The 24,769-nt window shown below is 61.5% G+C and overlaps 4 protein-coding genes across 4 annotated transcripts; 2 read left to right on the top strand and 2 right to left on the bottom strand.

The window, feature by feature from the left end:
* The first annotated feature begins 23 nt into the window (after nucleotides 1-23).
* MPV17 (mitochondrial inner membrane protein MPV17) lies at nucleotides 24-8,184 on the top strand. Its single transcript, XM_064146487.1, has 7 exons — nucleotides 24-254; nucleotides 4,620-4,735; nucleotides 4,869-4,961; nucleotides 5,232-5,327; nucleotides 7,422-7,454; nucleotides 7,615-7,667; nucleotides 7,756-8,184. Exons 1-7 carry the CDS (start codon nucleotides 182-184, stop codon nucleotides 7,823-7,825), a joined length of 534 nt encoding a protein of 177 aa, XP_064002557.1. The 5' UTR covers nucleotides 24-181; the 3' UTR covers nucleotides 7,826-8,184.
* A 2,621-nt stretch (nucleotides 8,185-10,805) lies between these two features.
* On the top strand, nucleotides 10,806-11,848 carry UCN (urocortin). Its single transcript, XM_064146803.1, has 2 exons — nucleotides 10,806-11,089; nucleotides 11,312-11,848. The coding sequence occupies exons 1-2, from the start codon at nucleotides 10,928-10,930 to the stop codon at nucleotides 11,621-11,623; spliced, it is 474 nt and encodes a 157-aa protein (XP_064002873.1). The 5' UTR covers nucleotides 10,806-10,927; the 3' UTR covers nucleotides 11,624-11,848.
* Nucleotides 11,849-15,624: 3,776 nt separating this feature from the next.
* TRIM54 (tripartite motif containing 54) lies at nucleotides 15,625-19,724 on the bottom strand. The gene is made up of 9 exons (XM_064146802.1): nucleotides 19,557-19,724; nucleotides 18,808-18,980; nucleotides 18,367-18,538; nucleotides 17,914-18,009; nucleotides 17,590-17,823; nucleotides 16,911-16,933; nucleotides 16,672-16,796; nucleotides 16,275-16,376; nucleotides 15,625-16,008 (listed from the first exon to the last, which is right to left on the bottom strand). Exons 1-9 carry the CDS (start codon nucleotides 19,722-19,724, stop codon nucleotides 15,905-15,907), a joined length of 1,197 nt encoding a protein of 398 aa, XP_064002872.1. The 3' UTR covers nucleotides 15,625-15,904.
* A 2,483-nt stretch (nucleotides 19,725-22,207) lies between these two features.
* Nucleotides 22,208-24,583, bottom strand: DNAJC5G (DnaJ heat shock protein family (Hsp40) member C5 gamma). The gene is made up of 4 exons (XM_064146486.1): nucleotides 24,390-24,583; nucleotides 23,944-24,157; nucleotides 23,475-23,628; nucleotides 22,208-22,920 (listed from the first exon to the last, which is right to left on the bottom strand). The coding sequence occupies exons 1-4, from the start codon at nucleotides 24,500-24,502 to the stop codon at nucleotides 22,838-22,840; spliced, it is 564 nt and encodes a 187-aa protein (XP_064002556.1). The 5' UTR covers nucleotides 24,503-24,583; the 3' UTR covers nucleotides 22,208-22,837.
* Between the last annotated feature and the right edge of the window lie 186 nt (nucleotides 24,584-24,769).

Below are 24,769 nucleotides of genomic sequence, written 5' to 3'. Positions count from 1 at the left end.
GGCCAGGCCGGGCCGGCGCCGCCGCCGCCGCCGCCGCCGCCTACTGCCGCCAGCCGGAGAGCGGCACGTACGTGCGGACGGCGCCGCTGGCCCCCGCGCTCGGCCGCTGCGGGCAATAAAGGCCGTGCTGGCGTCATCGCTCCGCGCCGCTCGCTCTCTCTGTCATCGCTCCGCGCGGGCCATGGCGGCGCTGTGGAGGGGCTGCGGGCGGCTGCTGGCGCGGCGGCCGGGGGCTGCGCAGGCGCTTACCGCCGGTAAGGGCCGGGAACGGCTGGTCAGAGCGGGACCCTGCCCCTGCCCTTATCCCTGCACCTGGGCACTCATCACCCTCTCCTAGTCCCTGCGCAGGTGGGATCTAGCCGCAGCCTGCCGCTGTGAGCGCGGCGTGTTACCACCTCGGCCTTGAGCCCTCTCGGAGGTGCCCAGCCCCCATCCCAGCACGCAGCTGGAAGCGCGGCGTGTTACCACCTCGGCCCCTACGCAGGCCTTGAGCCCTCTCGGGGGTGCCCAGCCCCCATCCCAGCACGCTGCACGCTGTGTGCCCCCATATAACTTACAGCCTTGTCCCGCTCTCTTTTGCACTTAGCTCCCCCTCCTCTTCGCAGACACCCACCCCCCATTCACCCCGCCTGTCCCCCTTTCCTGTCCCATGGAATGCACAGGCTTCCTCCCTGCTCCACAGCACACAGTCCCTGCACAGGTCCCCTTCTGTTGTGTATAACTCAGTCCTCCCTGCTCTTGCCGTATCCCTAGCACACAGCCTCCCTTCCTCTGGCACAGTCCCTCGTGTAACTTGGGTCCCATTGCCCCGGGGTCATGGGCATTGTCACCCCTGGTGGGATACAGAGCAGGCCCTCAGAAGGGAGGTGGGAGGGAGGACCTTGGTGCTTCAGAGGGGAGAAGGTGCTGCACTCCACCTAGGCTGAACGAGCAACTCAGAAGGGACTAGCCTAGGGCACTGGAAAAGCACAACCACGGGGGCTGGAGGTGCCCTGCTGTGCCAAGGAGCTGGTATGATGGCTGGAGTAGCCTCAGCTCTCTGTAGCTCTTGGCCCTCCTCCCTGCTGCCCATGGGGATGATGGCATGTTGCCCAGGCTACTGGGACTCTGCCAGGCCACTGCACAGTTCCTGCTGTTATTTTTATCTGATTTGATGGAGTCTGTTGTATGGCCCCTGCTGCACCGAGTGCTGCTGGGCTGCGTATCCCCCCTTGATTCCTGGAGGGAAGCCAGGGTGGAGCTGGGATAGCTGCCCAGGGCCACCCTTTGCTCTCCCATACCACTCTTGCCAGCTGCTGTATCAGGCCTGGTGCAGCCCTGGCTGGCTGTGACTTCAGTTGTGCCTGTTGCTTGTATCATTGTGCCTGGAAGAGACCTTTTGAGATCACTGAGTCCAGCTATTAACCTGGCATGCCCAGGTCACCACTGAACCGTGTCCCTCAGCACTATACCTACACAGCTTTTCACCCTTCCAGGAATAAGAGCACCACCCTGGGCAGCCTGGTTCAGACCTTGACAATCCTTTTGGGGAAGAAAGTATTCCTACTGTTCAACCTAAACCTCGCTGGCCCAACTTAAGGCCATCTTCTTTCCTCATTGTTTGTTACGTAGGAGAAAACAACCCTCATCCTGCTGCAACCTCCTCTGAGGCAGTTGGAGAGTGAGAAGGTCTCTCCTGAGCTTGCTTCAATGTCTCCTTGCCCACGGGGGCTGGTCCGTGCAAGACTGTTCCAGTGGGACAGGGGCAGTGCTGCTGGAGTCTGAGCCCTCTCCTGCTGTCCTTGTACCTTCAGCTACACTGCCTGTATCCAAGGCTAGGCTCAGCCCCTTGCTGTCAGCCATGCCATGGGCTGTATGGAGGAGGCAGGCTGCCCTGAGCCCTGTGCTGGGCAGACCCTAGCCTCCAGCCCTTCCTTAGCTTGCTGCTGGTGCTGCTGTTCAATTGGTTTCACCGTTCCCCTTAGGCAGAGCAGAGCTGCCAGCAAGGCCCAGTCCAGGGAATGTTGCTGCCTGTACCTGATGGGTCCAGCTGTGCTTGCCTGCCCAATCTCTGCCCTGCCCTGCAGACATTGCTGCAGGGTCAGGCAGAGCTTTGCCCCCTCTGTCCCAGGCCCTTGGCCAGGATACCAGCAGGGCCTGGTCACAGTAGGCATCAGCACGTGCCCATAGCAGTGACCTTGCAGCTGCTGCCTGGGGCAAGCAACACTCTGCTCCCGTGGAGAGCTGCCAGGGCCATGGGGAACACAGACAGTGTGGCCTACTTAGGTTTGGGTCCATTTTGAATGCTCCCAGGCAGGGTCAGCCAGGCAGCCCTGGCTCTGGGGCTCAGCCTGCTTGGGGGCCATGACTCTGCCTGCTGCCTCTTGCCTACTCTTATGGCTCCGCTCTGCACCAAGAGGCAAGAAAATGCCTCCTCATGGTATATCTCTGTCTAGATGACAGGCCAGTGCAGTGCTGCAGTGTGCATTGGCTCTTCCTAGCTTGGGGCATGATGCAGTGTCTGGCAGAGCTGCAGGGTCAGCCATGTTCATACTTGAAGGCACAGCCCTCCAGGCTCCAGCCCTATACCAGAGCAGTTTCAAGACCATGCTGGCATCACCCTGACTCATGTGGTCAAAGTGGTGAGTGGCTGGTTCCAGCTTGAGCAAGTGAAGTCTTCGGGAGGTGATCGATCTTATGGAAGCCCTAGGTACAGTCAGGGGCACACAGACAGATCTGTGTCCCCCTGCAGCCCCGAGGTTGCTGCGTCACCGCCAGGCACCATGCCAGAGCCTTCGTCCCCGGATAGGTGACCGCGGCGCTGCCGGCTGCGCTCTCGCACGGAGCAGCGTGTGGAGGAACCGGCCGGGGCCCAGCGCCACAGCTGCCAGCAGCCAGCCGGCGCCTCTGCCGCACCGGCCAGGAGCCCCTCACCTGCCACCACCCTGTGACCCATCGCTCTTGTGGGCTGGCAGGGGCTGGTCTGCCGTTGTGAAGGGGAGTAGGGACTGTTAGAGCCTCAGCCCGTGGGGACTGCTGTGGTGCTCTGCAGTGGGAGACAGAGTCACAGATGGGTTTGGGTTGAAAGGGACCTCTCAAGGTCATCTGGTCCAACACCCGGGCAGTCAGCAGGGACATCTCTGACTAGGTTGCTCAGAGCCCTGTCCAACCTGGTCTGGAATGTTTCCAGCAATAGAGCATTTGCCACCTTTGGGCACCCTGGGCCAGTGTCTCCCCACCCTCAGCACAGTTTCTTCTCTCTAGACTGAATCTCCCCTCTTTTAGTTTAAAACCATCACCCCTTCTCTTGTCACAAAAGGCCCTGCTCAAAAGTCTGTCCCCAGCTTTCTGAGAGATGCCTTTAAATACTAGAAGTCCACGGGAAGGTCTGCCCACAACTGAACAACCCCAACTTTCTCCATCTCTCCTCTCAGCAGAGAAGTTCCAGCCCTCAGACCCAGCAGGTCCTGCTATGCTGAGGGCTGCAGAGCTTGGAGATATGGTAGCAGGAATTGCTGCCAAGGGTTCAGCAGCTCTGTGCAGCTGCAGGGACTGACAGCCACCCAGGTCCTGCTGAGGCATGTCCAGCCCAGTTGGCCTTGGCTGAGACCTCATCTCCTGCCTGACAGCCATCTTGGGCCAGGTCCAGCCCCTGCCCACAGGCTGCTGGGGCCACGCTGTGACCCTGCTCCATGTGGCTGTGGTGAGAGGTCTGGGAGCCAAGCTTGCACTGCATGCATGCGGGCTAAGGACACACCTGGGCCTCTGCTGCACTTCATCCGTGAGGAATTGCTCATGGAGGCCCTCCAGACAGGGCTGACCCTGAGCATGGTGCCCAGAGGAGGGGGGATGCTAGGGACACCATTCCCCCAGGCCAAGGGATTATTGAGCTCAGGGTTCTCAAGAGCAGACTGGCAGCAGGGCTGGAGACCTGCCTGGGACCCACCTTGGAAGGAGCAGTGGGGGGGACAAGCAGGGAGCCAGGGGAAGCAGCGCTGGGCCAGCCAGTTGCGTCGAAGGGGTCAGGGGTGCAGGATGCAGTAGGGGCTGCCAGCAGCCCAGCTGAGCATCACCCCGTGGGGGACAGCACAGCAGAAGCTCTCCCACACTGACATGGAAACAAGGTGAGGAGCTGTGCCAGCAGCCAGAGCCTTGCCTGCCTGTCCTGGTTGCTAGCAGCAGCAGTGGCACTGCCAGGCAGAAGCAGCACAGACAGAGCAGCATTCCAAGGAAGTTGGCAGCTTTTGTGGGGTGCTCGGGGGGAGGTTTTGGGGAGTGCAAGCCCTGGGTTTGGAAGAGACATGGTGGGGAGCAAGGGTGGGCTCCTCTCCAAAAGCCCTAGGTGCAACAGATGCTGGGTGGTGGATCGGCCCTGTGTCAGGGGCACGGGGAGTTGGCACAGCTGGGCATCGTTTGAGCCAAAGATGCTGCATCATCCTGAGAGCAGGCCAAGGTGCTTGGGGGCTCCTGAGCCATGATGTGAGTGCTTGATGCAAGGCAGTGGGGAGCTACACACTGAGATGGACCCAGAGCAGGATCAGTCCTTCACAAGGGCAATGGGGCTGTAGGAGGACCTGGCTGTTGGCAGGACACTCCGGGGTCTCACTGTGCCCCACCTGAGCAAGCATTGCTGGTCACAGGGGTCCTCATGGGAGTTGGTGACGTGATGGCACAGCAGCTGGTGGAGCGGCATGGGCTGCATGGGCACCATGGCACCCGCACTGTGAAGATGATGGCAATTGGCTTCTGCTTTGTGGTGAGTGTCAGCTCATGGTGGGCATCTGGGAGGGTCCTTGGCAGCACTGGCAGAACAGAGACACCTGCCCCAGCCCTGGCTCCCTGTGGCCCAGAAGGACACAGTGCTGCCCCTCACCTCCTGGCCTCTTCAGGGCCCGGTTGTAGGCAGCTGGTACAAGATTCTGGATCGACTCATCCCAGGGACCTCGAAAGTGGTGGCTGTGAAGAAGATGGTGCTGGATCAGGTTGGTGCCACAGGGATGAGGGTGCCTACGTGGAGTGGTACAGCAGGATGGCATGGTGGGTGCAGTCATATGCATGTGGGCAAGTTTCCATCCTGCTCTGAGAGCCCTGGCTCCTGACACTGGGAGCCAGCCTCAAGGTGGTGGAGGGGACAGACCTTCTGAGGGGCCTCCCTTGGGCCCTTCCAGAGGCCACACAGTGATGACAACTATGTGGCTCTGTTCTGGGCACCACAGGCTCCCTGGCATTAATCCCCTGCTTCTGTTTTGCAGGGGGCTTTTGCACCGTGTTTCCTTGGTTGCTTCCTTGCCATCACAGGTGCCATGAATGGTCTGTCAGTGGAAGAGAATTGGTCCAAGATCCAGCAGGTACATGCTGCTTCCCCAGTATGGCACCAGGGGCCTCCCACTGCACCGCCTCTTCCCACAGGTGGTTGTGCCCATGGCTGTGCCCAGGCATGGGTGCCTTCCAGCACTGGCTGTGTGCTCCTATCTCTGCCATGGCCTGGTCTGTGCCTCTGTTGCACCTCAGGACCTCAGATATAGAACCAGCTCTTTGAGCATCCCATGACCAGGTTTGGGAAGTGTCAGCTCCGCTTTGTGTGGCATGGCACAGCTCTACCTGGCCAGGGCCCAAGGGTGCCTGGAGCTGGTGTCCTGCTGAGCTTGGTGCTGGGTACCAGGGCTCTGGGAACATCAGTTGCCAGGTGCTGCCAGTCGTTTGTGTGCCAATATCAGGGCTGTTTCCTATGGCTCAGCTCCCTGGAGTCCTGCCTGGGCCAGGGCGATGGGTGCCTGGTGCCATCCAGTCCCCAGCGTGCCACCTGGCCGCCCTCCTGGCTGCATCCCTGGAGCCATTACTGAGATGGCTTCCGTTAGCAGCGGCTGCTGGAATCCGGCGTGAGAGCTGAGTCAGCGTGTGCAGAGCGTGAGTCACCGGGCGCTGGGTGACCACTGCCTGTGGGTGAGACGCAGCGGGGGCATCGCGTGGGCACCGGGAGCGTGCAGCGCCAACAGCTGCCCCGGCTCAGTGCGTGGTCATCACCCCAGCCGAGGCTGTGCGCTGGCGACTGGTCCAGACAGACCCTCTGCCCCCCAGGCCAGAGCACTGCTGGGGTGCCATCACCCAGAGCTCACTCCTGAGTGGGGCAGCACCCACAGAGCCCTAGCCGATAGCCTTCTGGGCTTCAGGTGTGTGTCAGCAGAGACATTTCCTGTCCCTTGTCCTGCCCAGGAGCACATCTGGGGGAGATTGAGTCAGCTTTCCTTTGTGAAAGGAAACCCAGGGCCTGAGGTGGTTTGGGACACCCCAAAGGCACACATAGGCTGCTCCTCGGTGTGGGCAGCACCTTAAGCATTCTCAGCTGCCCCAGCTGCATCTCAACCAGGCTGTGCCTTCTCTCTTGCCTTGCCTCTCCCAGGGAGACCTGCCTGGGCCTGAGCGCAGCAGTGGGTGATTCCTGCAAGCTGTGGGGCTCTGAGTGGTGCTTGGCCCTGGCAGGGAACTGGAGGCCGGGCAGTGGTGGCTGGCAGCCACCTTCACCCCTGGCTCGGAGCACATCCGCCTCTCCCCACGCAGAGGAAGCGTCAGCAGAGCATCCATCACCCCTGTGCCCGCTCACCCCGTCCTGGGCTGCCAGCCAGCGCTGGGATGAGGCCGGGCTCCCAGCTGAGTCACAGCCAGGCTGGATGAGGGACTTGTCCTGCTGCCATGGGGTAGGGCTGCGGCATGGCTGTGGGCATGGCATGAGGACAAGGCAGTGCCTCAGGTTCCCAGGGTGGCTCTCAGCTTGGTGCCCCACTCCATCACAGGACCACAGAAACGTTTGGGTTGGAAAAGACCCTCGGGATGGCCAAGTCCCACTGATAACCCTACTTTACAAGGGTCACTCCTAAAACCTGCCCTGTGGAGCCTGGGAAGAGGTTGGGGGCCACAGGGCTAGATGGGGGCTCACAGCCTGTGCCAGGGAGAAGAGCTGACTGGCCCTGCCTTGTTAGTTTTGCCCAGCTCACTACCTGCCTTTTTGGCAGGCTCACCTTATCCTGCCCCAGGCCTGCCTCTCTTCTCCTGGCCTTGCCAGGCTGGTAGCCTGGTTGTGGCACAGTGGGCCACATCTGTGGTGGGAATGACTCTTTGTAGGGGCAGAGCAGCTGTGCCACTCTCTGCTCATCCTACATGGGCATGGCTCTGGGACAGGGGTAGGCAGGGGTTACAGGTGTCCTGTGACCAGGAGTAGGGGTAAGTTGGCAGAGGACAATGACCCTCTGTGTGCTTCCAGCCCCTACCTGTGTCCCAGCCTGCCTCAACCTCTGGTCCTGGGCATCACTTCAGAGACACCCCCGCACCATTCCTAACAGCATTGGGGCATCCCTGGGGCTGGGTCCCCACAATGTCTGGGTGCTCACCACAGTTGGGTGCCCACAGGGTGGTTCTTGGTGCTTACAGATTCCTTTCTCTCCCAGGACTATGTGGATGCCCTGCTGACCAACTATTCTGTAAGTGCTGGCAGTGGCTGCAGTTGAGATCATGCCCTTCTGTGCCAGGCTGGCCGTGCCTCTGTCCCTGTTCCCTGCCTCAGGGGCTGCTGTGTCCTGAGGACCTGGGCAGAGGTGGGCACTGGCAGGGCCCCTTCATTTCTGTCTTCTTCTCGCCTAGATCTGGCCACCAGTGCAGATTGCAAACTTCTACTTCGTGCCCCTGAAGCACAGGTAGCAATGCTGCTGCTGCAGCCCTGGCTGCCCGGCTCCTGGAGCCCATGGCTCTGGACCCTGTCCTTTCTGACCCCTCTGTCCCCAGGCTGGCCGTCGTCCAGTGCGTTGCCATCATCTGGAACTGCTACCTCTCCTGGAAGGCAAATCGGGTGTGATGTGGAACCTGTGCCCCCTCTCTGCCTACCCTGCCTGACCCTGCCCTACAGCCAGAGCCCCTGGACCAGATGCCTGTGGCTGTGTACAGGGCTGGGATATGCAGGATGTTGGCAGCAGCCGTCCTGTGCTCTCTTCAGAGGACCTGTGGAAGAGAAGACAGCACCATGTCCAGCCTGAGATGGGCCAGTGCTTGGGACTGGTGGGGGTCCAGCAGCTGATGCAGACAGCTGGGGCAGCTCAGCCCCTCAACCTGTTGCTCCGTCCATGCTTGCTCCAGTCCCCAGCTCTTGCCCTCATGGACTTGGCTGCAGCTCTGCTCTGGACAACCAGAACACCCAGTAAATGGTGTTTTCACTCAGCTCTCGTGGCACAAGCTCACAGACCTCCAATCCCATGCTAGAGGCTGTTCAGAAGCTGTTGCAGCCCAGTCGTCCCTGTGCTTGAGGGTTGCTGACAGTCCTGTCCTCTCGGTGGAGTGGGGACCCAGCATTGCTCTTCCATATGGCAGACCAATGGCTCTGCTCTTTGCCTCACCCCTGAGGAGCTGAGTGTGCAGCTGTGGGGCTGGCATCAGCCACAGGGCTGGGCACTGCAGTGCTGAGTGGTGCAAGTGGTCCGTGGGCATTGTGGCTGTCTGGTAAGAGGAGTGGACTCTGGCCTAGTGGGTCACCAAGTCATACTGTAGCTGTTCTGTAGATGTGATGGTCCCTCCACTGCTGCTGGCCACAGGGTGAGCTATGCTCAGGGCAGAGAGGTCTTGGGTGTAGGACCCTGCCAGGGCTCACGTCGTACTTGATGCTGAGTTGTGCATCAAAGGGGAAGGTCCAGGAAGGATCTGAATGAGGCAGGACCTAGGGCTGAGATAGGGCCGATGCCTGTTCTCTGTCCAAGAGAAGCCTATCAGTCCCACCTGCCACCTGCCCCCTTGTGGAGACGTGCACAGGCACATCCTGCACAGGCGGTGACCAGACATGGCTAATGCCGTGCCCAGCCTGGCACATCCTGGCCAGGATCTCCAGCACATGGCTGGTGAGGCTGTGGAGGTTGATCTCACCTGAGAGCCCAAGCCCTGTGCCCCTCAGTAATGCTGCTGCAGCCCCAAGCAGCTGGGCTCCACTGACCTGCCTCCACTGTGGCACTGGCTGAGGGGGATGCACTGTATTTTCCTCCCTCTTCACTGTCCTTCCTCCCTCCCAGCCCACACGGACCCTGCTTCATGCTGCCCTGGTGCACCTCCCTCGATGCTGGGCACACCCAGACATAAGTGCAGTTCCAGGCATATGGGTGAAACCCCGAAGCATGGGGGAGCCCAAATCCATGCAGGACCCCAGTATGCCCTGTGCTGATGGTGCCGCATAGCTCTGCTGGCTGCCCAGCCCTCAGCACCCAAGGTACACGGAGGGGCTGTAGTTACAGCGGTCCAACAGCACAGACGAGCAGGACAGCAGCAGGGGTTCGAAATGCTACGCCCAGTCTGCCCTCGGGCACCACAGGGAGTTGCAGGGCTTGGCCCAGCCTCTCCTCAGCCCATAGCATGGTTGCTGCTGGTCAGAAGCTGCAGAAGGCAGGAGGCTGCAGCCGTGATGCACTGAACCCCGTGTGGGATGCAGGAGGCTGGCATGCTGGCAGCGAGTGAGTGGCAAGCAGGGTTGATCCAGACATTTGTCCCCAGGAGCAGCCAGCCCCATGGCATGGGGATTGCCAGGGCTCAGGGGGCTGAGCCGAGCTCCTGCTGAGTGTTCTGCCCTAGAGCCATGGGGAGGTGCTGCCGGGTGCCAAGCTTCATGCCAGATCCGTGTCACAGGTGCATGGCACCGTGTGCTGTCTGGCTGCGGGTAGAGCTGTGCCCCCTCCCCCCCTCCCATGGTGGGACACACTGGGCAAGGGGCCAGGCTGAGAATTACTGTCCCCAGGCGCTGCCTGGCACCAGCACAGGGAAAGAGTCTACTCCAGGCACACCTTGGCACCTGCACCAGCATCGACCCTGGCTGTCAGCTCAGGTGTCCTTCACCTGCGGGCAGAGGTACAGGGCTGCCAGGGGGGATATTCAGAAACTGGGGGTCTGCAGGCAGGGAAAGGGTCTGCAGGCGGGGCAGTGGTGCACCATCAGCTCTGTCTCACCCTTTGGCAGCGGTACCGATGCCCGGCTGGAACATCCCGCATGCAGCACAGCGCTGTCGGCTCCGGAGCCTTCGCGCTATGAGTCACGGAACTTGGCTGGTGGCGGTGCCTCGCTGCTGCTCGGGGCTGTCTGCAGCAGTCGGTACCGGTGCACGCAGCAGTGTGACCCCGACACCGCCAGCGCTAGCTGGGGAACGGTGGCCCCGAAACCCGCCACATCCAGGCTCTGAGTGCGCCACTGCGCCCACTCTGTGCCCACTTTGTGCCCGAGGTTGCTGATTGTCGGCGGATGCTGGTGGCCAATGGGTATCAGTGGCTGGTGGGTGCCAGCGGCCGGGAGTCCCAGAGCCAGCCCCGCTGGCACACCCGGTGCCTGCCCAGGCGTCGCGGCTGTTGGCCCGTCCCGTACAAAGGATCCCACTCCAGGAGCCGCGGATCACCCGCGCTCTGCCGGCCCCGGGGTTCCACCCGCTGCTCCGTGACCTAGCCTCCGAGCTCCCGGCCCTTCAGCACCGCGGACAGCAGCACTGCGAGCACCGGGGCTGGGCCCGGGCGGCTCCCGGTGAACGGGGTCAAGGCTGGGACAGGGAAGGGGAGCGGGGAGACCCACGGGGAGCCGGGACACCGGAAAGCAGCACGGGCTCCGACTTCTGGCGCTGTGAGCCCGCCGGCACCTGTACCGTCAGCGGCACGGGCACAGCCCCGCCGTGCCACTCCGTATAGGGGCCAGAGTGGAACGGGGTCGCGCCCCTCCCGACGCAGAGCCTGCTCCGCTGTCCCGCAGACCCACTGTCCCGCAGACCCACTGTCCCGCAGACCCGCTGCTGCGCTGCCCCGCAGACCCGCTGCCCCGCCGTCCCGGCGCTCGCTCCCAGCAGCCGCTCCGGTGCACCCCTCCCCCCCCGCCCCTACTTCCTAGTCGGTCGGTGCGTTCCCGGCGCTGACGTCAGCCCGAGCTCCTGGACCTATATAACCACCGAATGCGCCGCCGGCTCAGCTCCCGCGGGACCACCGCTTTCCACTCCACCGGCGGCACACCAGAGGGGACAAGGAACCGGGGACAACACACCGGGTACGGGACAGGGGACCGGGGACAGCGCACCGGGCACGGGATGATGCACAGATCCTTACCCGTGCGCTGGGTGCGGGTGCAGCGCCCCAAGAAGGCGCCGGTGCAAGGAACCAGGGAGGTCTCGGGGCGTACGGGATGATTCACTGGCCCGGCAAGGGGGAATTGTGCCCGTGGCGGCCCCACAGCAGGCTTGTGCCCGCCTGTCCCCTACTACTCCCCTAGGGTTTTCCGGGTCCCGGGAACCGACGCCGCGGTGGTCTGTCCCGGTCGCGCTGAACCCACGTCTCCGCAGGTGCGGCTGGAGCCGAGGATGCGGCAGGCGCTGCTCACCCTCCTGCTGTTGCTCGCTCGTCCGCCGCCCGCCGCCGCCCGCCCCGACGGCTCCGTCACAGCGGCAGGTGCCGGGACTCGAGACCAGCCCCTACACTGGCCGCCGCTGGCTCCGCCGTCGCCGGGGCCGTGGCGAGGGCGGCGAGACGAGCCACCGCTCTCCATCGACCTCACCTTTCACCTCCTGCGGCATCTCCTGCTTCTTGCCCGCGCCCAGAGCCAGCGCGCCCGCGCCGACAGCAACCGCCGCATCCTTGACGCCGTGGGACGCTGAGCGCCGGCCCGGGATCCCTCCGTGGTCCTTCGGACCCCATCGAGGCTGCGCTGGGATCCGGCCACCGTCTCAGCCTCTATACCGCTGTCCGCTCAGCTCTTCACTGGCAAACTCGCCGGGACCAGGACCGGGACCGGCTCCGGGCTGCCCCCGTCCCGTCCTCTGAGCTGGGGCAAGTGGGCATGGTACCAGCCCCGCGACGGGCTCGCACCGATTTTGTAATAAAACCTGGTGGAAACCTGAGGCGTCAGCGAGTGCGGGACGGGAGGAGGAGGGGCACTGGGACAGGAGGGATAAACTGGCCGTAGGATGGGCTCACCAAGACCAGAGGAATGAGCTCACCGAGAGTAGGGCCCGGGCTCACCGGCGACAGAGGGACAGGCTCACCGGTAACGAAGGGACAGGCTAAGCAGAGCTGTGTCGGGGCCGTGTGGAGAGCCGTGCAGGCAGCACCTACCACACGGGACCTAGGGACAGGGCTGTGGGTGCCCTTGAGTGGGTGGGACATGTTGAGGTGTCTGTGGGGAAGCAGCTCCCAGGTCTGGGTGCAGCAGGAGGCCAAGGAGGCAGAGTGATGGGACAGTAGGTGCTAAGGAGCAGGGCAAAGGGTGCTGAGCCTACAGGCAGACATATTATGGGTAGAATCTGAGCCTCACATGTGGCAGTCTCTAGGTCTGTATTGGAGCATGACTGGGGCGTGGGGAGGAGTACAGGCATAGGCCCTTCAGGAGGGGCACAGGAGCACTGACTGGGGTGGGGGGAGGCTCCTCTGCAGACACATAGTGCTGCTGGGTGCTGGGGAACCAGGAGTGGAAGACAGGGAAGAGAACACTGTGGTAAAGTGTGTTCCAGAACCCCATCAAGAGGAGGACATGGATGAAGCAATGGGGAGGCTCAGGCTCCTCACAGGTGACTCTGATCCTCTCAAGGGCCTTCAGTCTCTCCAGTACCTGCTAGAAAAGCAGTATGGGAGCAAGGGAGAAGGGTTCTGGAGGGTAGTGGCAGCAGCCACAAGGGTTTGGCACATAGCATCCTCAGGGCCAGCAGTGGGATGCAGACCCCAGCCTCCAAGTGAGTCCTATTTCAATGACCTGGTACGTGGGATCTGGCCAGAGGCAGCTTCAAAGGGTGAAGTTGCTGAGGAAAGCCAGGACCCTTTGAAGACCAGCTCAGGACTGGTCACAGGATGTCAATGTGGCTGGGAGCAGGGGAAGGCTTTGGGAGATCTCCTTTCCAACTCCCTGTTCAGGGTAGGGGCAGTTGAAGCTGGTAGTTCAGAGCTGTGCCTATCTGGGCTTTGGAAGAGGGAGGCCCATCTGGGTGCAAGAAAATAAGAACTAGAAGAGTGTACTGTCAAGAAGGGCCATACTGGAACAGGTTTCCCAGAACAAATCCCAGCTCTGTCCTCCGTGAGTCAACTGGGCAGGACTATGTATCCACAACCCCCTCACACTGGTGGAGCAGAAGGCTTGTCCCCTACAGCCCAGGATGCTGATGGACCCCTCCACACACTGCTGCTGAATCTTCAGCCCAGTGTCATAGCACTATGAGATCATTCTGGTTGGAAGAGACCTTTAAAATAATCAGGTCCAACTGTTAGTGCAGCACTGCCAGGCCACCACTAAACCATGTCTCACATCTACAGGGCTTTTAAGCCTCTCCAAGGATGCTGAATCCCCCTCTCCAGCTCTTGCTGACCATCTCACTGTAGAGCTTGGGGATCAGTGAGGGATCAGCTGGGGCTGGGATGTGCCAGACCTTGGACCCACTCCCTTGCCCAGTGGAGAGGTTAGAGATGGGGAAAGAAGCAGTGGGTGATGGGGACTTGGGCATGGGGCTGCCTAAAAAAGAGAGCAGAGGTGATCACTCTCCTAAGACAACCTGATCCCCAAGGGGCAGCATCCAAGGATGCCAACAGACAAGGTTCTTGTGAGCCCCTCAACAGTAGCTCTGGAGAGCGATGGGGACAGGGTCACATGCCTGAGGAGTGCAGAAAGGGAAATATGGCACCCCTGAACAGGAAATGAGGCCCACATCTACACGGGTGTGGGTTTGGCATGGGGCCATGAGGGAGCCATGCTGGGCCATGGGCCATCAGAGACGTGTGATGCCATGTCACATAGAGGGAACACTGGTGCCATGTCCTGTTCCACAACTGTGTCCCAGTGAGACACATGCTGGTTCATGTCCCATTCCATGGCCAGTGCTCTGCTGAGGCCCCTGTGGTGTCAAACCACAGTGGCTCAGCTGCGTCACTCATTCCTTCTGCCTGGCTGCTCTTGTAGCCAGGTGGGGTTTGGTCTCTTCTCCCAGGCAAGCAGCAACAGAACAAGGGGACACAGTCTCAGGTTGTGCCGGGGGAAGTATAGGCTGGATGTTAGGAGGAAGTTGTTGCCAGAGAGAGTGATTGGCATTGGAATGGGCTGCCCAGGGAGGTGGTGGAGTCGCCGTGCCTGGAGGGGTTCAAGAAAAGCCTGGCTGAGGCACTTAGTGCCATGGTCTAGATGACTGGCTAGGGCTGGGTGCTAGGTTGGACTGGATGATCTTGGAGGTCTCTTCCAAGATGGTTGATTCTATGATTCTATGATTCTGCTCTGCCTCATGCTTCAGACTGGCTTAGCCCTGATCTTTTGGGGTTGAACTACCTAGAAACTCAAGTGCCCCAAGTTTCCCAGGAGAAGGCACTTAAGTGCCTCACGCCATGGCAAGCAGTGCCACTGCCATGATGCTCTCTGCACATCTGCAAGAGATGCTGCCTGCACCTCTGCAAACTTCCGTGCCAAGAGGAACCAGGATCAGGTCAGAGATCCTCTGCCTCTTTCCCAGCACCCTGGGAAGATCCAGAAGCCTCCCAAGGGCTGAGCAGTTCCAACACTGCCACAAAGGAGCCAGGGACTACCTTGAAATTCCTACCCCACCACAGTGAATAGAACAGACTTTCCCTTAGGCTCCAGGCTGCCTATTATTTGTAAGTGAGGCAAAGGCATTTTGTGGCCAAACCTTTTCCAATTCTTCTGATTCTCCTAAATGAATGAATTGCCCAGAAGCATCCTTGGGAAGAGTCTCCTGACTGAATTAGAGCCCAAATGTCACTCATCATTTGTACATAATTGTGGGCAGGGCTTGCCCAAAATTAAATTAACTACATACTTTGTAATTCCTGCCTCCTTAACTGGGGGCAGCAGGGGAAGGGTCTGGCTAACATAGCCCTGGCACAGGGGTCTCCTTGGTTGCCAGAGCACCCCTGGCCTCCCACTGGAACCCAGCTCTGGATGCATCAGGACCTGTCATGCTCTGGCATTTTTCTTCCCCATTCAGATGGGGCCATCCTCCAGGATCTTGCTCCCCAGCCCCTGGTCATTTTGGTGGCCTTGGACTTGCTGTGAGGTATGCCCAGGGCTGCTGGGTATGGGGGCTCCCAGGCAGGACCAACAGCCAGTCCTTGCTGGTGGCAAGCTGCAGACCCAGGGAACCTGCTCAGCCCAGGCCTTGGTCCCAGGAAAAGGTCCTCACCATGTGCATCATCCGTGACGTCACAGCGGTGTGGGACAAGGCAGGTGACGCATCCAGCACTGCCTCGTCCCTCCCGGGGGGCACAGCCAGCAGGACAGGGGGCACAGCCTGACCCAGTGCTGATGATGGTGTTCCCAGCTGTGTACTCAACCAGCTCAGCCTCTGGCTGTTTGCTTGGAGCACCCAGGGGACAGTGCTGTCCACAAAGTATCATGCCTGCCAGGGAAGCTGGCAGGGCTGGGGGGGCTGCAGGCACGGGGACAGAGCCTCACTCACAGGGGCTGGGATGCAAAACTCCTGCCCTAGGAGGAGGTGAGGGATCCCCAGGGACTCAGGTCTTTGCTGGGAGACCAAGGGGAATCCAGCTCAGTGAGGAAGGGGCTGTGCCCGAGATGGAACCCATGGCGCCGTGGGTGGGGCAGCACCGATGCCCACCCATCCCACACACCACACCTGAGACCACTTCCTCACACAGTGTTTAATGTCGGTGAAGGGCAGCTTCAGTTTTGGGGGCATCTCATCAACAGGGCTGGGGCTCACCAAGGGTGTGAACAGGGACAGGGACGAGCTAGCAGGTGCCCGTGCTGCCCTGTGGCACCAGATCAGTGCTGACCTGTGCAGGAAAGTGGCCTCAGCACTGTGCAGTCAGGACCCAGGACCCATGCCCCTGCAGGCAGGGAGATGGGGGCGGGTTGGGGGGAGCCCCAAGGTGTGAACTCTCATCCCTCTCCCAACGCCCATCTCTCCCCAGGAGGTGCCTCCTCTGCCCTATGGCACCCTGTGGCCCGGTCTCATCTCCATCCCCTCCACCTCAGTCCCAGTGAGGGTCTCACCATGGGGGGAACTTGCTGGCTTCTGTCTCGGCCCCACATCTGCAAAGGGAAACTGGGTGACAGGACAGAGACAGAGATGCTCTGGCCATGCTGCAAGGCCTGCACAGCCACAAGCAGCCCATGGTGCAGCCACACAGACATGCTGCTGAGCATGACACAGCACAGCATGGCACAGTCCCCCCTCCATGGGCTCGATGGCCACAGCTCCCTGGCTTCTTCTGGCCTCAACCACCCCTGCAGGCCTGGGGTCAGGCACAGCGCAGCATGGCATGGCACAGCATTGGTACAGCACAGTGAGAACTCACCCTCAGTGCCTTCAGCCACCTCGAGGCTGTCCAGCCGATCCTCGTCTGCCATGGCCTCACTGCCATCCCCAGGGCCATCTGCCTCATCCTCACCCAGAGGCTCTGTTGGCAGGAGCACAGGTCAACCAAGGCTCTCCCTCCCCACATCCTGGGCAGTCCAGAGCCACCACGGGAGATATATGACCATCCCAGTAAGGGAAATGGCAACCCACAAGCCAGAAAGGGGCACAGGGATGGCCTGGCTCTGCAAGGTCCCTGACAGCAGTTGAGAGGGCCACATGTCCCCATTCCCGTGCCCAAGACACAGTCCAATGTGGGGCATGAGTTGGCCAGGGAGCTTTGCCTGTCCAAGGGCTGGGTGCCCTAGGCACAACAGTACTTATCCTGGTGCTGGCACCTGTCTGGAACTCAATGGTCCTCAGCATCTCGGCCACATAGTCCACGTTGATGGAGAAGTGGTCCATGTTCTCGTAGCCAGGCTCTGGGCGGCTGCTCATTGACACCTTGGACATGTCTGTGATTCTGCAGGGCAGGAGAAGCCTGGGAGCTGTGGGGTCCCCACACTTGCAGCCATCGTTGTGCCTCCCCACCCTGCTCCTGCCTTCATGCCCCCTGTGTTCCCTGGGCCCTACTCACTTTTTTAGGAGCTCCTTGGAGTGCTGTAGAGGAGAGCGTGGAGGGGTCAGTGTCTCCCTGGAACAACGAGACCTGAGACCCCAGGAACCAGGCATTGCCCCCACCACAGCCACATCCCAGCACCTCACAGAGGCAGTCTCAGATCATTTAGAACAACCACAGCCCCTGGTACAGCCTTGTGAGGCAGCTTCATTATCCCCCCCATAGGGACCCATAGCCCCAGCACAGAGCTCTGAAGCGCCCTGGAAGGATCTGTCCCTGTGTTCTTCAGCAGAACTCTGGAGCATTCCAAGTCCTTCTGGAAAGACCTGGGCTCTAATTCCCCCACCACAGTCCTGGGACAGCCCTAGTCCCTCTTTGCAGCCCCAGTCTCTCAGTTCCCCACCACAGCCCTGTGGGGTAGTCCCAATCCCCCTGAAAAGACCTGGCCTTCCAGTTCCCCAACACAGTCCCGGGGCAGGCCCAGTTGCCATGCAGGGTCCTGGCTGTACTGTTTCCCACTGCGGCCCTATGGGGCAGCCCCAGCTTCCCTGAAAGGACCTGGCTCCCCAGTTCCCTACCACAATCCTGGGGCAACCCCAGATCCCCTGCAAAGACTTGCCCTCCAGTACCCCACCATGGGCCCAGGGCAGCCTCAGCCCCCTTGGAGAGTGCTGCCTCCACCCCTGTCCATGGAGACCTGCAGGTAGACAGCCATCTGGGGCTCCTCCATGGCATGGATAGCTGACTCCACCAGCTTGGAGGAGGCCTCCAGGTGGTCTCCGTACTGGCGGATGAGGCCTCGCACACGCTGCACCTTGGTCTCCTGCTCCTGTGCAATGCTCTGCAGCAGCTCCTTCTTCCGCTCCTCCAGGATGCTGCACAGTGTGTCAAAGCGCAGCCCCAGGTGCTGCTTCTGCCGCCGACCATTCTCCTGTGGGACCACAGGCCTCAGGGCTGCCCCTGCCTCCCCGTGCCCCTGCCACTGGCACGGCTATGGGGACATGCCCCTCCCTGGCCCCACCTCGATGGTGTGGCAGATCTCCTCCATCTGTGTGATGATGGCCTGGATCCGGTCATTCCCTGCCACCAGCATGGCGATGCCGTCACTGAGCTCGCTCTGGGATGGGATACAATGGGATGAGATGGGACAAGATAGAGTACAGATGGGATACAACAATATGAGATGAGGAATGGGAATGGGGATGGGACATGATGGGATGTCACAGGGCATGATGAAACGGTGTGGGAGGTGGGACAAAATGAGAACTGATGGAATTGAGATGGGTTAGGGAATAAGGATAGGATGGGATGAAGGTGGAGCTGGGATGGTAGAGGGACAGGACAGGATGTGAGGGGATGGGGTAGGACATGATGGGATGAGACAGGATGGGATGGGATGAGATGGGAAGAGCATGGAGGCCAGTTGGGTGAGTAGCCCCCTGGCCCCTCATCGGCACTCCCCAGGGCCACTCACCTTCTGTCGCTGGTAGACAGCGGGCAGCGGCGCCACCTCGCAGTCCTTGTGCGCCCCAAAGACCTTGCAGAGGGAGCAGGTGGGCACCTCGCAGCGCAGGCAGTAGATGTTGATCCGCTCGTCCTCATGCTCCTCGCACATCAGGTGCTGCTCGGCCTTGGCATGCAGGGGCCTGCGGCAGGGGCCGGGCATCGCTGCCCACCAGTGGGCCCCCAGTCCCAGGGACATCCCCAGCCCCAGGATCCGAGGGAGTCTTCTAGCCCCAGGGATACCCATGGTCCTAGGGACACCCTGAGCCCCCGTTTGACTCTAGGGACACTCCCAGTCCTAGGACATGCCCTGGGCCCCAGAGCAGCCCCCACCCCATCCCTGCAGCCATGCCACCCTGTGGGCTCCCTTTTCCGCACCCTGAGGCTCATTCCCCTCAGTGCCCCTTCACACCTGGCTGACTCCTGCTTGTAGATGTCGATGATGTTCTCCACCAGCAGGTTCCGCTGCAGCCCGTACACCCCGTGTCGGTCCAGCACCACCTCGTGCCGGCATGAGGGGCAGCGAAACCGGCCGCCCGACGGCACCGCGCTGGAGCCCCGTGACTGCCACAGTGGGTTGGAGGCCTGGGTGGGCAGCAGGGCATGGCCGCGTTCACTCCACCCTCAGAGCTCCGTAGCAGCGCCCCCAGCACCCTCCACCCCTGTCTCTACTGCTGGGAGCAAGAACCTATATCCCCCAGATCCCTGCACCAACGCAGGCATGGACACAAAGCAGCACCAACGGACGTGTGTGCAGACGTGCAACAGACACGGAGAGATAGGGTCCCAGACACAGAGACAGGGCAACGGAGACGTGAAGACAGATGTGGACATGAACCCAGGCACAGACAGACATGGACAGACATGGGCACGAACCAACACAGACAGACGCCAGCATGGACATAGCCGTGTAGAGACACGGACACAGAAACGGAGACATGGACACAGACATGGTCTGACATAGAGAGACATAGACACTGACACAGACGGCCCCGGCCTCAGGCACAGACAGACACACGGACACGGACAAGGCCCTGGAAACAGCCTCTGTCTGCACTCCCTGCAGCCCCGAGTGCAGCCCACCCGAGGATCCCGGCAGCCAGTGCCAGGGTCGGGAACGCATCCAGCCCACGCTGCGGTCCGGACCCGGTGCCGACGCACCTGGAAGACGTCGTTGGCACATTTTCGGCAGAGGTTGTGCTGGCAGGGCAGGATGACCACGGGCTTGGTGAACATTTCCAGGCAGATAGGGCAGATGAGCTGCTTCTCCAAGCTCTCCATGCTCCGCGCCTCCGCCAGCAGCGGCTTCAGCCCCACCGCGAAGTTCATGGTCGCGGTCCGGTCCGGCCCGGCCTGGCTCTGCCTGCCCCGGCTCCTCTCTGGCTCCGGCCGCCCGGTCCCCGCTCTACCTCTGCCCCGGCCCCGCGGAGCCCGGCGCTAATTTTAGCCTCCCCCGCCCAGCCGGGGCCGCCGCAGCTGTCGGCGGCGTCGGGTGACACTGAGTCACGGTCCCTCAGCGGGGCCCACTGGCCCCGGGACCGGCTGACCCCCGGGACCGGCTGACCCCTAGGACAAGCCCAGCTGACCAACCGGGACTGGCCGACTCCCGGGGACTGGCTGATCCACAGGGACTGGCTGAGCCTCGGGACCAGTTCAGCTAACCCACTGGGACTGGCTGGCAGCCCAGGACCGGCTGACCCTCAGGGGCCGCTTGACCCCGGGGACTGACAGCCACACACTTCCCCCTGCAGGCAGATCTCCTCTCCAGGTCTGTCCATGTCTGTCCCTCTCTACCCCAGCCCAGAGCCCCTCGTCTGGGCAGAGCCCTGCTCCCCCAGGACCAGCAGTGCTGCTCCCTAGGACTCCCAGGCACCTTCTATACGAGGAGGGCAAGGGACTGGAGCCCACAGGGCTGGGGCAGGCAGGACCAGGAAGAGCAGGGCACTGTGCCCTCCCCTGCAGGCAGCGGGGCCAGGGTCCCCCTAGAACCCACAGACACTGTCCAGTGCCAGCTCCCCTGGACAACAGCATGGGAGGGTGCCCAGAAGGCTGGTGCCAGGACACCCCCCCCTCCCCATGCCACTGCTCACCCTGGCACTGGCTATATTTAGGGAGTGAGACAGAGCCTGTGCAGCTGTGGGCAGTGGCTGCTGACTGTGGAGTGGGAGGGAAGGACAAAGGGCTCATGGTGTCACCCCAGTCCCTTTTCTGCCTGTGAGGCAGCACAGTCCAACCCTGGCTCTCAGCAGGGCCACAGTCCCTGGGAGAGCCAGGAAAGAGCCAGGTGGCCTGAACAGACAGCTAGCAGCCATGTCCAGGCTCGGAACAGGGCAGCAGGATTCACACTGAGCTGCCAGTCCCATGGCCAGGGCAGCTGCTTCCGGTGGCCAGGCTGGCCCAGGGTAGCATCTCCCAAGGGTCACAGGAAGACCAGAGCAGTGGCACATGACACATCAGCAGTTGAATAAATGGAGATAGCCCCTGTGCAGGTTCAGCTGGGATCAGGATGCCCAGCCAGTGTGACACTCTGCTAGGTCTGTGTCTGGGACAGGGGCTGGCAGGAGTGGGGCTAGATGTCAAACTTACCTCTGGCCAAGGCCAGGTCAATCAGCAGCGCTGGAAGCACCCACATGTGACATCCTGTTTCAGAGGGGGGGAAACCTTGCTAGGCAGCTTCTTTTGTGCTGGAGGAGTGGAACGTGAGAGATAACCAGGTGAACACTGAGCTCTGAGCTCGGTGAGGAAGGAGGGACTGAAGCGTGCTGGAGCAGAGATTCCCCGGCAGCTCGTGGTGAAGACCATGATGAGGCAGGCTGTCCTGCAGCCCATGGAGTGGATATCCACTCTACAGCAAATCGAGGTGCACAGTGGAGCACATACCTGCTCTGAAGCTAATGGAGGACCCTGCACAGACACAGGTGGATGCTCAAAGGAGCCCAGGACCCTGTAAGAAGCCCATGCTGGAGCTGGTTCTTGGCAGTACCCATGAATCCATGGAGTGTCCACTCTGGAGCAGATCTGCAACAGGACCTGTGACCCAGTGGGGGACCCAACACTAGAGCTGTCTGTTCTTGGGGGACTACACCCAGTGCAAGGGATCTATGTGGGAGCAGGTTGTGAGCTGTGACTCCCTGTAAGACCCCACACTGGAGAAGTCCATGGAGAACTGTCTGCTGTGGGAGAGATCCCATGCTGGAGCAGGGGAGGACTGTGAGGAGCCCTCCCACTGAGGAAGGAGATGCAGAGAACATGGGACAGATTGACTAAAACCCCATTCCCTCCACGATGAGTGGAGAGAAGGTAGCACATCTGGGTCTGGGAAGAGGAGTAGAATCTCATTCTATTTCTCACTGTCCTGCTCTGATTCAATCAGTGAATTGGTGGTTTTGCTTACAGTATGCTGGTTTTGTTTCCCCAAGGCAGGTCTGTCTTTTGCCTGTGACTGTAACTGGTGGCTGAGCCCTCCTTGCCCTTGTCTCAACCCGTGAGCCTTTTGTGGCGTTTTCTCCTCCCCATCCCACCAACAGGGGCAGGAGCGAGGAAGCGGCTGCAGGCTTTAGCGCCAGCTGGGCGGGCTAAAACACTTCCGCACAGCAGCAGCACTGTGCGAGCCAGAACTAACTGGTGGACACAGAGGTGACCCAGGAAAGTGATAGGCAAAAGTGACCTACACCCCTCGAGCTGCAAGCGAGACATGACCCAGCTACTCCACACGCCCTGTTCAGCTCATCCTCCCCAGGGAACCCACGGCCGCAGCCCTCCCAGGCAGAGGCAGGTCCCGGTGTGAAGCGCTCAGGACACGTGGAGACATGTTCTCCTCTCGTCACCTTTTAATGGTGCCAAAAAACCTACATGAACCCAAGGAAAGTGCCTGTGCTGGGCCCAGCCCTGCAGGGAGCCGGCCAGCAGCAGCAGCGAGCAGAGGGTGCAGCCAGTGCCCGGGGCTGTGGCAGGGCAGAGAGGACAGGGGCACAGAAGGCGGCACCCCAACCCCACCAGCAGCATTTGGCACCCAGCACCCATTAGGAGGGTCCCTGTGAGGTTGGGCAGCGGGCTCAGCCCAGCGCCAGAGATTACAGTGCTGACGGTCTCACGAGTGACAGAGCCTGGCCTGGAGAGGTCTGTGCCTGCAGCTGCCAGGCTGGTGTCTGATGCCAGGCAACGGCACAGCAGCAGGCGAGGAGGCACTGGGGATGGGGTGCAGCAGAACAGGCTCCAGGCCACCTCCACTACCAGTGCTGGGAGACAGGGGCATTGCCCCAGAGCTTGAGCAGGGCCAGAAGAGCCCCTGCATTGATGCTGGCTAAAACAACCTGAGATTCTAACCACCGCGACGCTGGCGAGCCAGTCCCGGTGGTGTGACCGGGGTCCCGGAAAGTGACAGTCCTAAAGGAGGATCCCAGCCCTGAGGCCTGGAGGAGCTGGCAGGACCAAGGCCAGCCTCAGGCGTTGGTCCTGGTGCTAACATCTGGCAAGGGCTCCCCGCTGGCAGGGTGGGGTTGTGACACCATGGGTATCTGCTGACCTGGAAGAGAAATGCCGTTGGTCAGCCTCATGCTGTGGTGCCAACAAGTTGGTATCTGGGATGCCCCAACACCCCCATGAAGGTTCCCAAACCTCCATCCAGCACACAGGCATAAAGCAGTGGCCCTACCCCACGGACACATCCATAAATCACCCACTGGCAGCCTTCATAGGCACTAATATGTCCAGTGCCCAGAGAATTAAGCCAGCCTGGAGCACGGCTGCTCTCCCCATGTTCCATGCTCTGGAAGGCACAGACTCATGTGTCTCTCAGTCAAGAGACCCGCACAGGGGCTGCAGGGGGCCCTGACCTAGGGGCAGGAGAAGACAATCCCCACAGCCTGTATGTTGGCTCCCTCTGTCATTGTCACAAGCCCCAGCATGGACAAGAAACACCCAGGGCTGGCTGTTCAGCAAGAGCTGCAGCCAAGCCTCATGTGAGCCATGAGCCAGAGCTCCATCCCCTCCGTGAGAAGGAACATGAGTTCCCCCCGAGTCCCACGCGAGGTCAAAAAGCCAGGTGGTTTTGAAGCAGACACAGCCAGTCTGACTCACCACTGTCCTCTACATTCATCTGCGCCTCCAGGTCCTTGGGGTCTACATACTTGTAGGACTCGTCCTCCTTCGGCGGGCAGCATGTCCCGCAGCAAAAGAAGCAGCAGCAGCAACAGCAGCAGCAGGTAAGAACGCCACAACACAGGGCCAAGGCCTGCAGAGGAAGGGATGCCAGCCCCATCAGACCATCTCAGCTGTGCCAGCTGCTGGGTCCCCGTGAGACCACTGGAGCTGTGACAGCAGCCAAGTCCCCATGAATCCACTTAAGCTGTGTCTGCAGCGAGATGCCCATGAGACCACCCGTGCCAGGTGCCACATCTCCATGAGCCCAGCTGAGCTGTGCCTCCATGAGCCCACCTGTGCCAGCAGCCAGGTGCCCATAAGCCCACTGAGCTACACCGGGACTCCCAGCACGGCAGCCCCGATGGCGCCCAGTGCCAGTGCCGAGCTAATGAGGAACGAGACTCACCCGGAACCACCACTTGGACATGAGGAAGTAGTGCTTAACGGCATCGTCCCCGAACTGCTCGGCCACGTACAGCCCCAGCGAGCCGTACTGGTCGTAGAGCCGCCGCTTGTCCTCATCGCTCAGCGTGGCGTGGGCGCTGTTGATCTCCTTGAACCGCTCGGCGGCAGCCGGGTCGTCGGGGTTCTTGTCCGGGTGGTACTTGAGGGCCAGCTTCCTGCGGGGCACGCAGGTAGGACCGGATCGGGGGCCGAGATCGGCACCGGCACCGGCACCGGCCCCGCACGCCCGGATGCCCCCCGGGAGAGTCCCTGCGCCAGACCCGCCCCGGTCTCGCTCTCCCGGCTACTCTCGCCCCGCCTGCTTCCCAGGCTGATCCCCAGGCCGCTGCCCCAGCCCCGCCGCCTCGCCCCGTCCCGGTCCCCGTCTCGCCCCGGTCCCCGCCGTACCGGTAGGCCCGTTTGATCTCCTCGGGGGAGCTGCCTTTTTGCAGGCCGAGGACCCGGTAGAGACTCTCCCCGACCCGGGACAGCTTCCGCTGCGGCCGTCCGGGTTCCGCCATGGCGGCGGAGGGGATCGAAGGGACGGAAGGAGGGAGGCGAACGGCGACACTGACCGCCCCGGCCCCGCCGCCGCTTCCGCCCCCGCCGCCGTGCGCCTGCGCAGCGCCGGGACCCGGCTGGGACACCGCCCACCTCTCCCGGCACGGCGGGCAGGTACCCGGTACGGGGCGACAGCCCTGTCACCGCTGCACACACGCAGCGACACCGCCCTGCGCACACCCCCCGCACCCGGTCACAGCCCTAACCGCACTGCAGCACCCCCGGAG

Source organism: Pogoniulus pusillus, chromosome 7, assembly GCF_015220805.1.
Source record: "Pogoniulus pusillus isolate bPogPus1 chromosome 7, bPogPus1.pri, whole genome shotgun sequence".
In the NCBI taxonomy this organism is placed as follows: domain Eukaryota; kingdom Metazoa; phylum Chordata; class Aves; order Piciformes; family Lybiidae; genus Pogoniulus; species Pogoniulus pusillus.
The sequence above is the reverse complement of the archived record's forward strand: the minus strand, read 5'-3'. Positions and strand labels throughout refer to the sequence as shown.

Excerpts from the sequence above, each read along its gene's own strand:
- MPV17 (XM_064146487.1), top strand. The coding sequence starts at position 182 with ATGGCGGCGCTGTGGAGGGGCTGCGGGCGGCTGCTGGCGCGGCGGCCG. Across the intron at positions 4,736-4,868 it reads CAATTGGCTTCTGCTTTGTG|GGCCCGGTTGTAGGCAGCTG; the intron begins GTGAGTGTCAGC and ends TGGCCTCTTCAG. Across the intron at positions 4,962-5,231 it reads AGAAGATGGTGCTGGATCAG|GGGGCTTTTGCACCGTGTTT; the intron begins GTTGGTGCCACA and ends TCTGTTTTGCAG.
- UCN (XM_064146803.1), top strand. The coding sequence starts at position 10,928 with ATGCGCCGCCGGCTCAGCTCCCGCGGGACCACCGCTTTCCACTCCACC. Across the intron at positions 11,090-11,311 it reads GATCCTTACCCGTGCGCTGG|GTGCGGCTGGAGCCGAGGAT; the intron begins GTGCGGGTGCAG and ends ACGTCTCCGCAG.
- TRIM54 (XM_064146802.1), bottom strand. The coding sequence starts at position 19,724 with ATGAACTTCGCGGTGGGGCTGAAGCCGCTGCTGGCGGAGGCGCGGAGC. Across the intron at positions 17,824-17,913 it reads AGATCTGCCACACCATCGAG|GAGAATGGTCGGCGGCAGAA; the intron begins GTGGGGCCAGGG and ends GTGGTCCCACAG. Across the intron at positions 16,797-16,910 it reads TCCAAGGAGCTCCTAAAAAA|AATCACAGACATGTCCAAGG; the intron begins GTGAGTAGGGCC and ends CCTGCCCTGCAG.
- DNAJC5G (XM_064146486.1), bottom strand. The coding sequence starts at position 24,502 with ATGGCGGAACCCGGACGGCCGCAGCGGAAGCTGTCCCGGGTCGGGGAG. Across the intron at positions 24,158-24,389 it reads GAGATCAAACGGGCCTACCG|GAAGCTGGCCCTCAAGTACC; the intron begins GTACGGCGGGGA and ends CGTGCCCCGCAG. Across the intron at positions 23,629-23,943 it reads TGTCCAAGTGGTGGTTCCGG|GCCTTGGCCCTGTGTTGTGG; the intron begins GTGAGTCTCGTT and ends CTTCCTCTGCAG.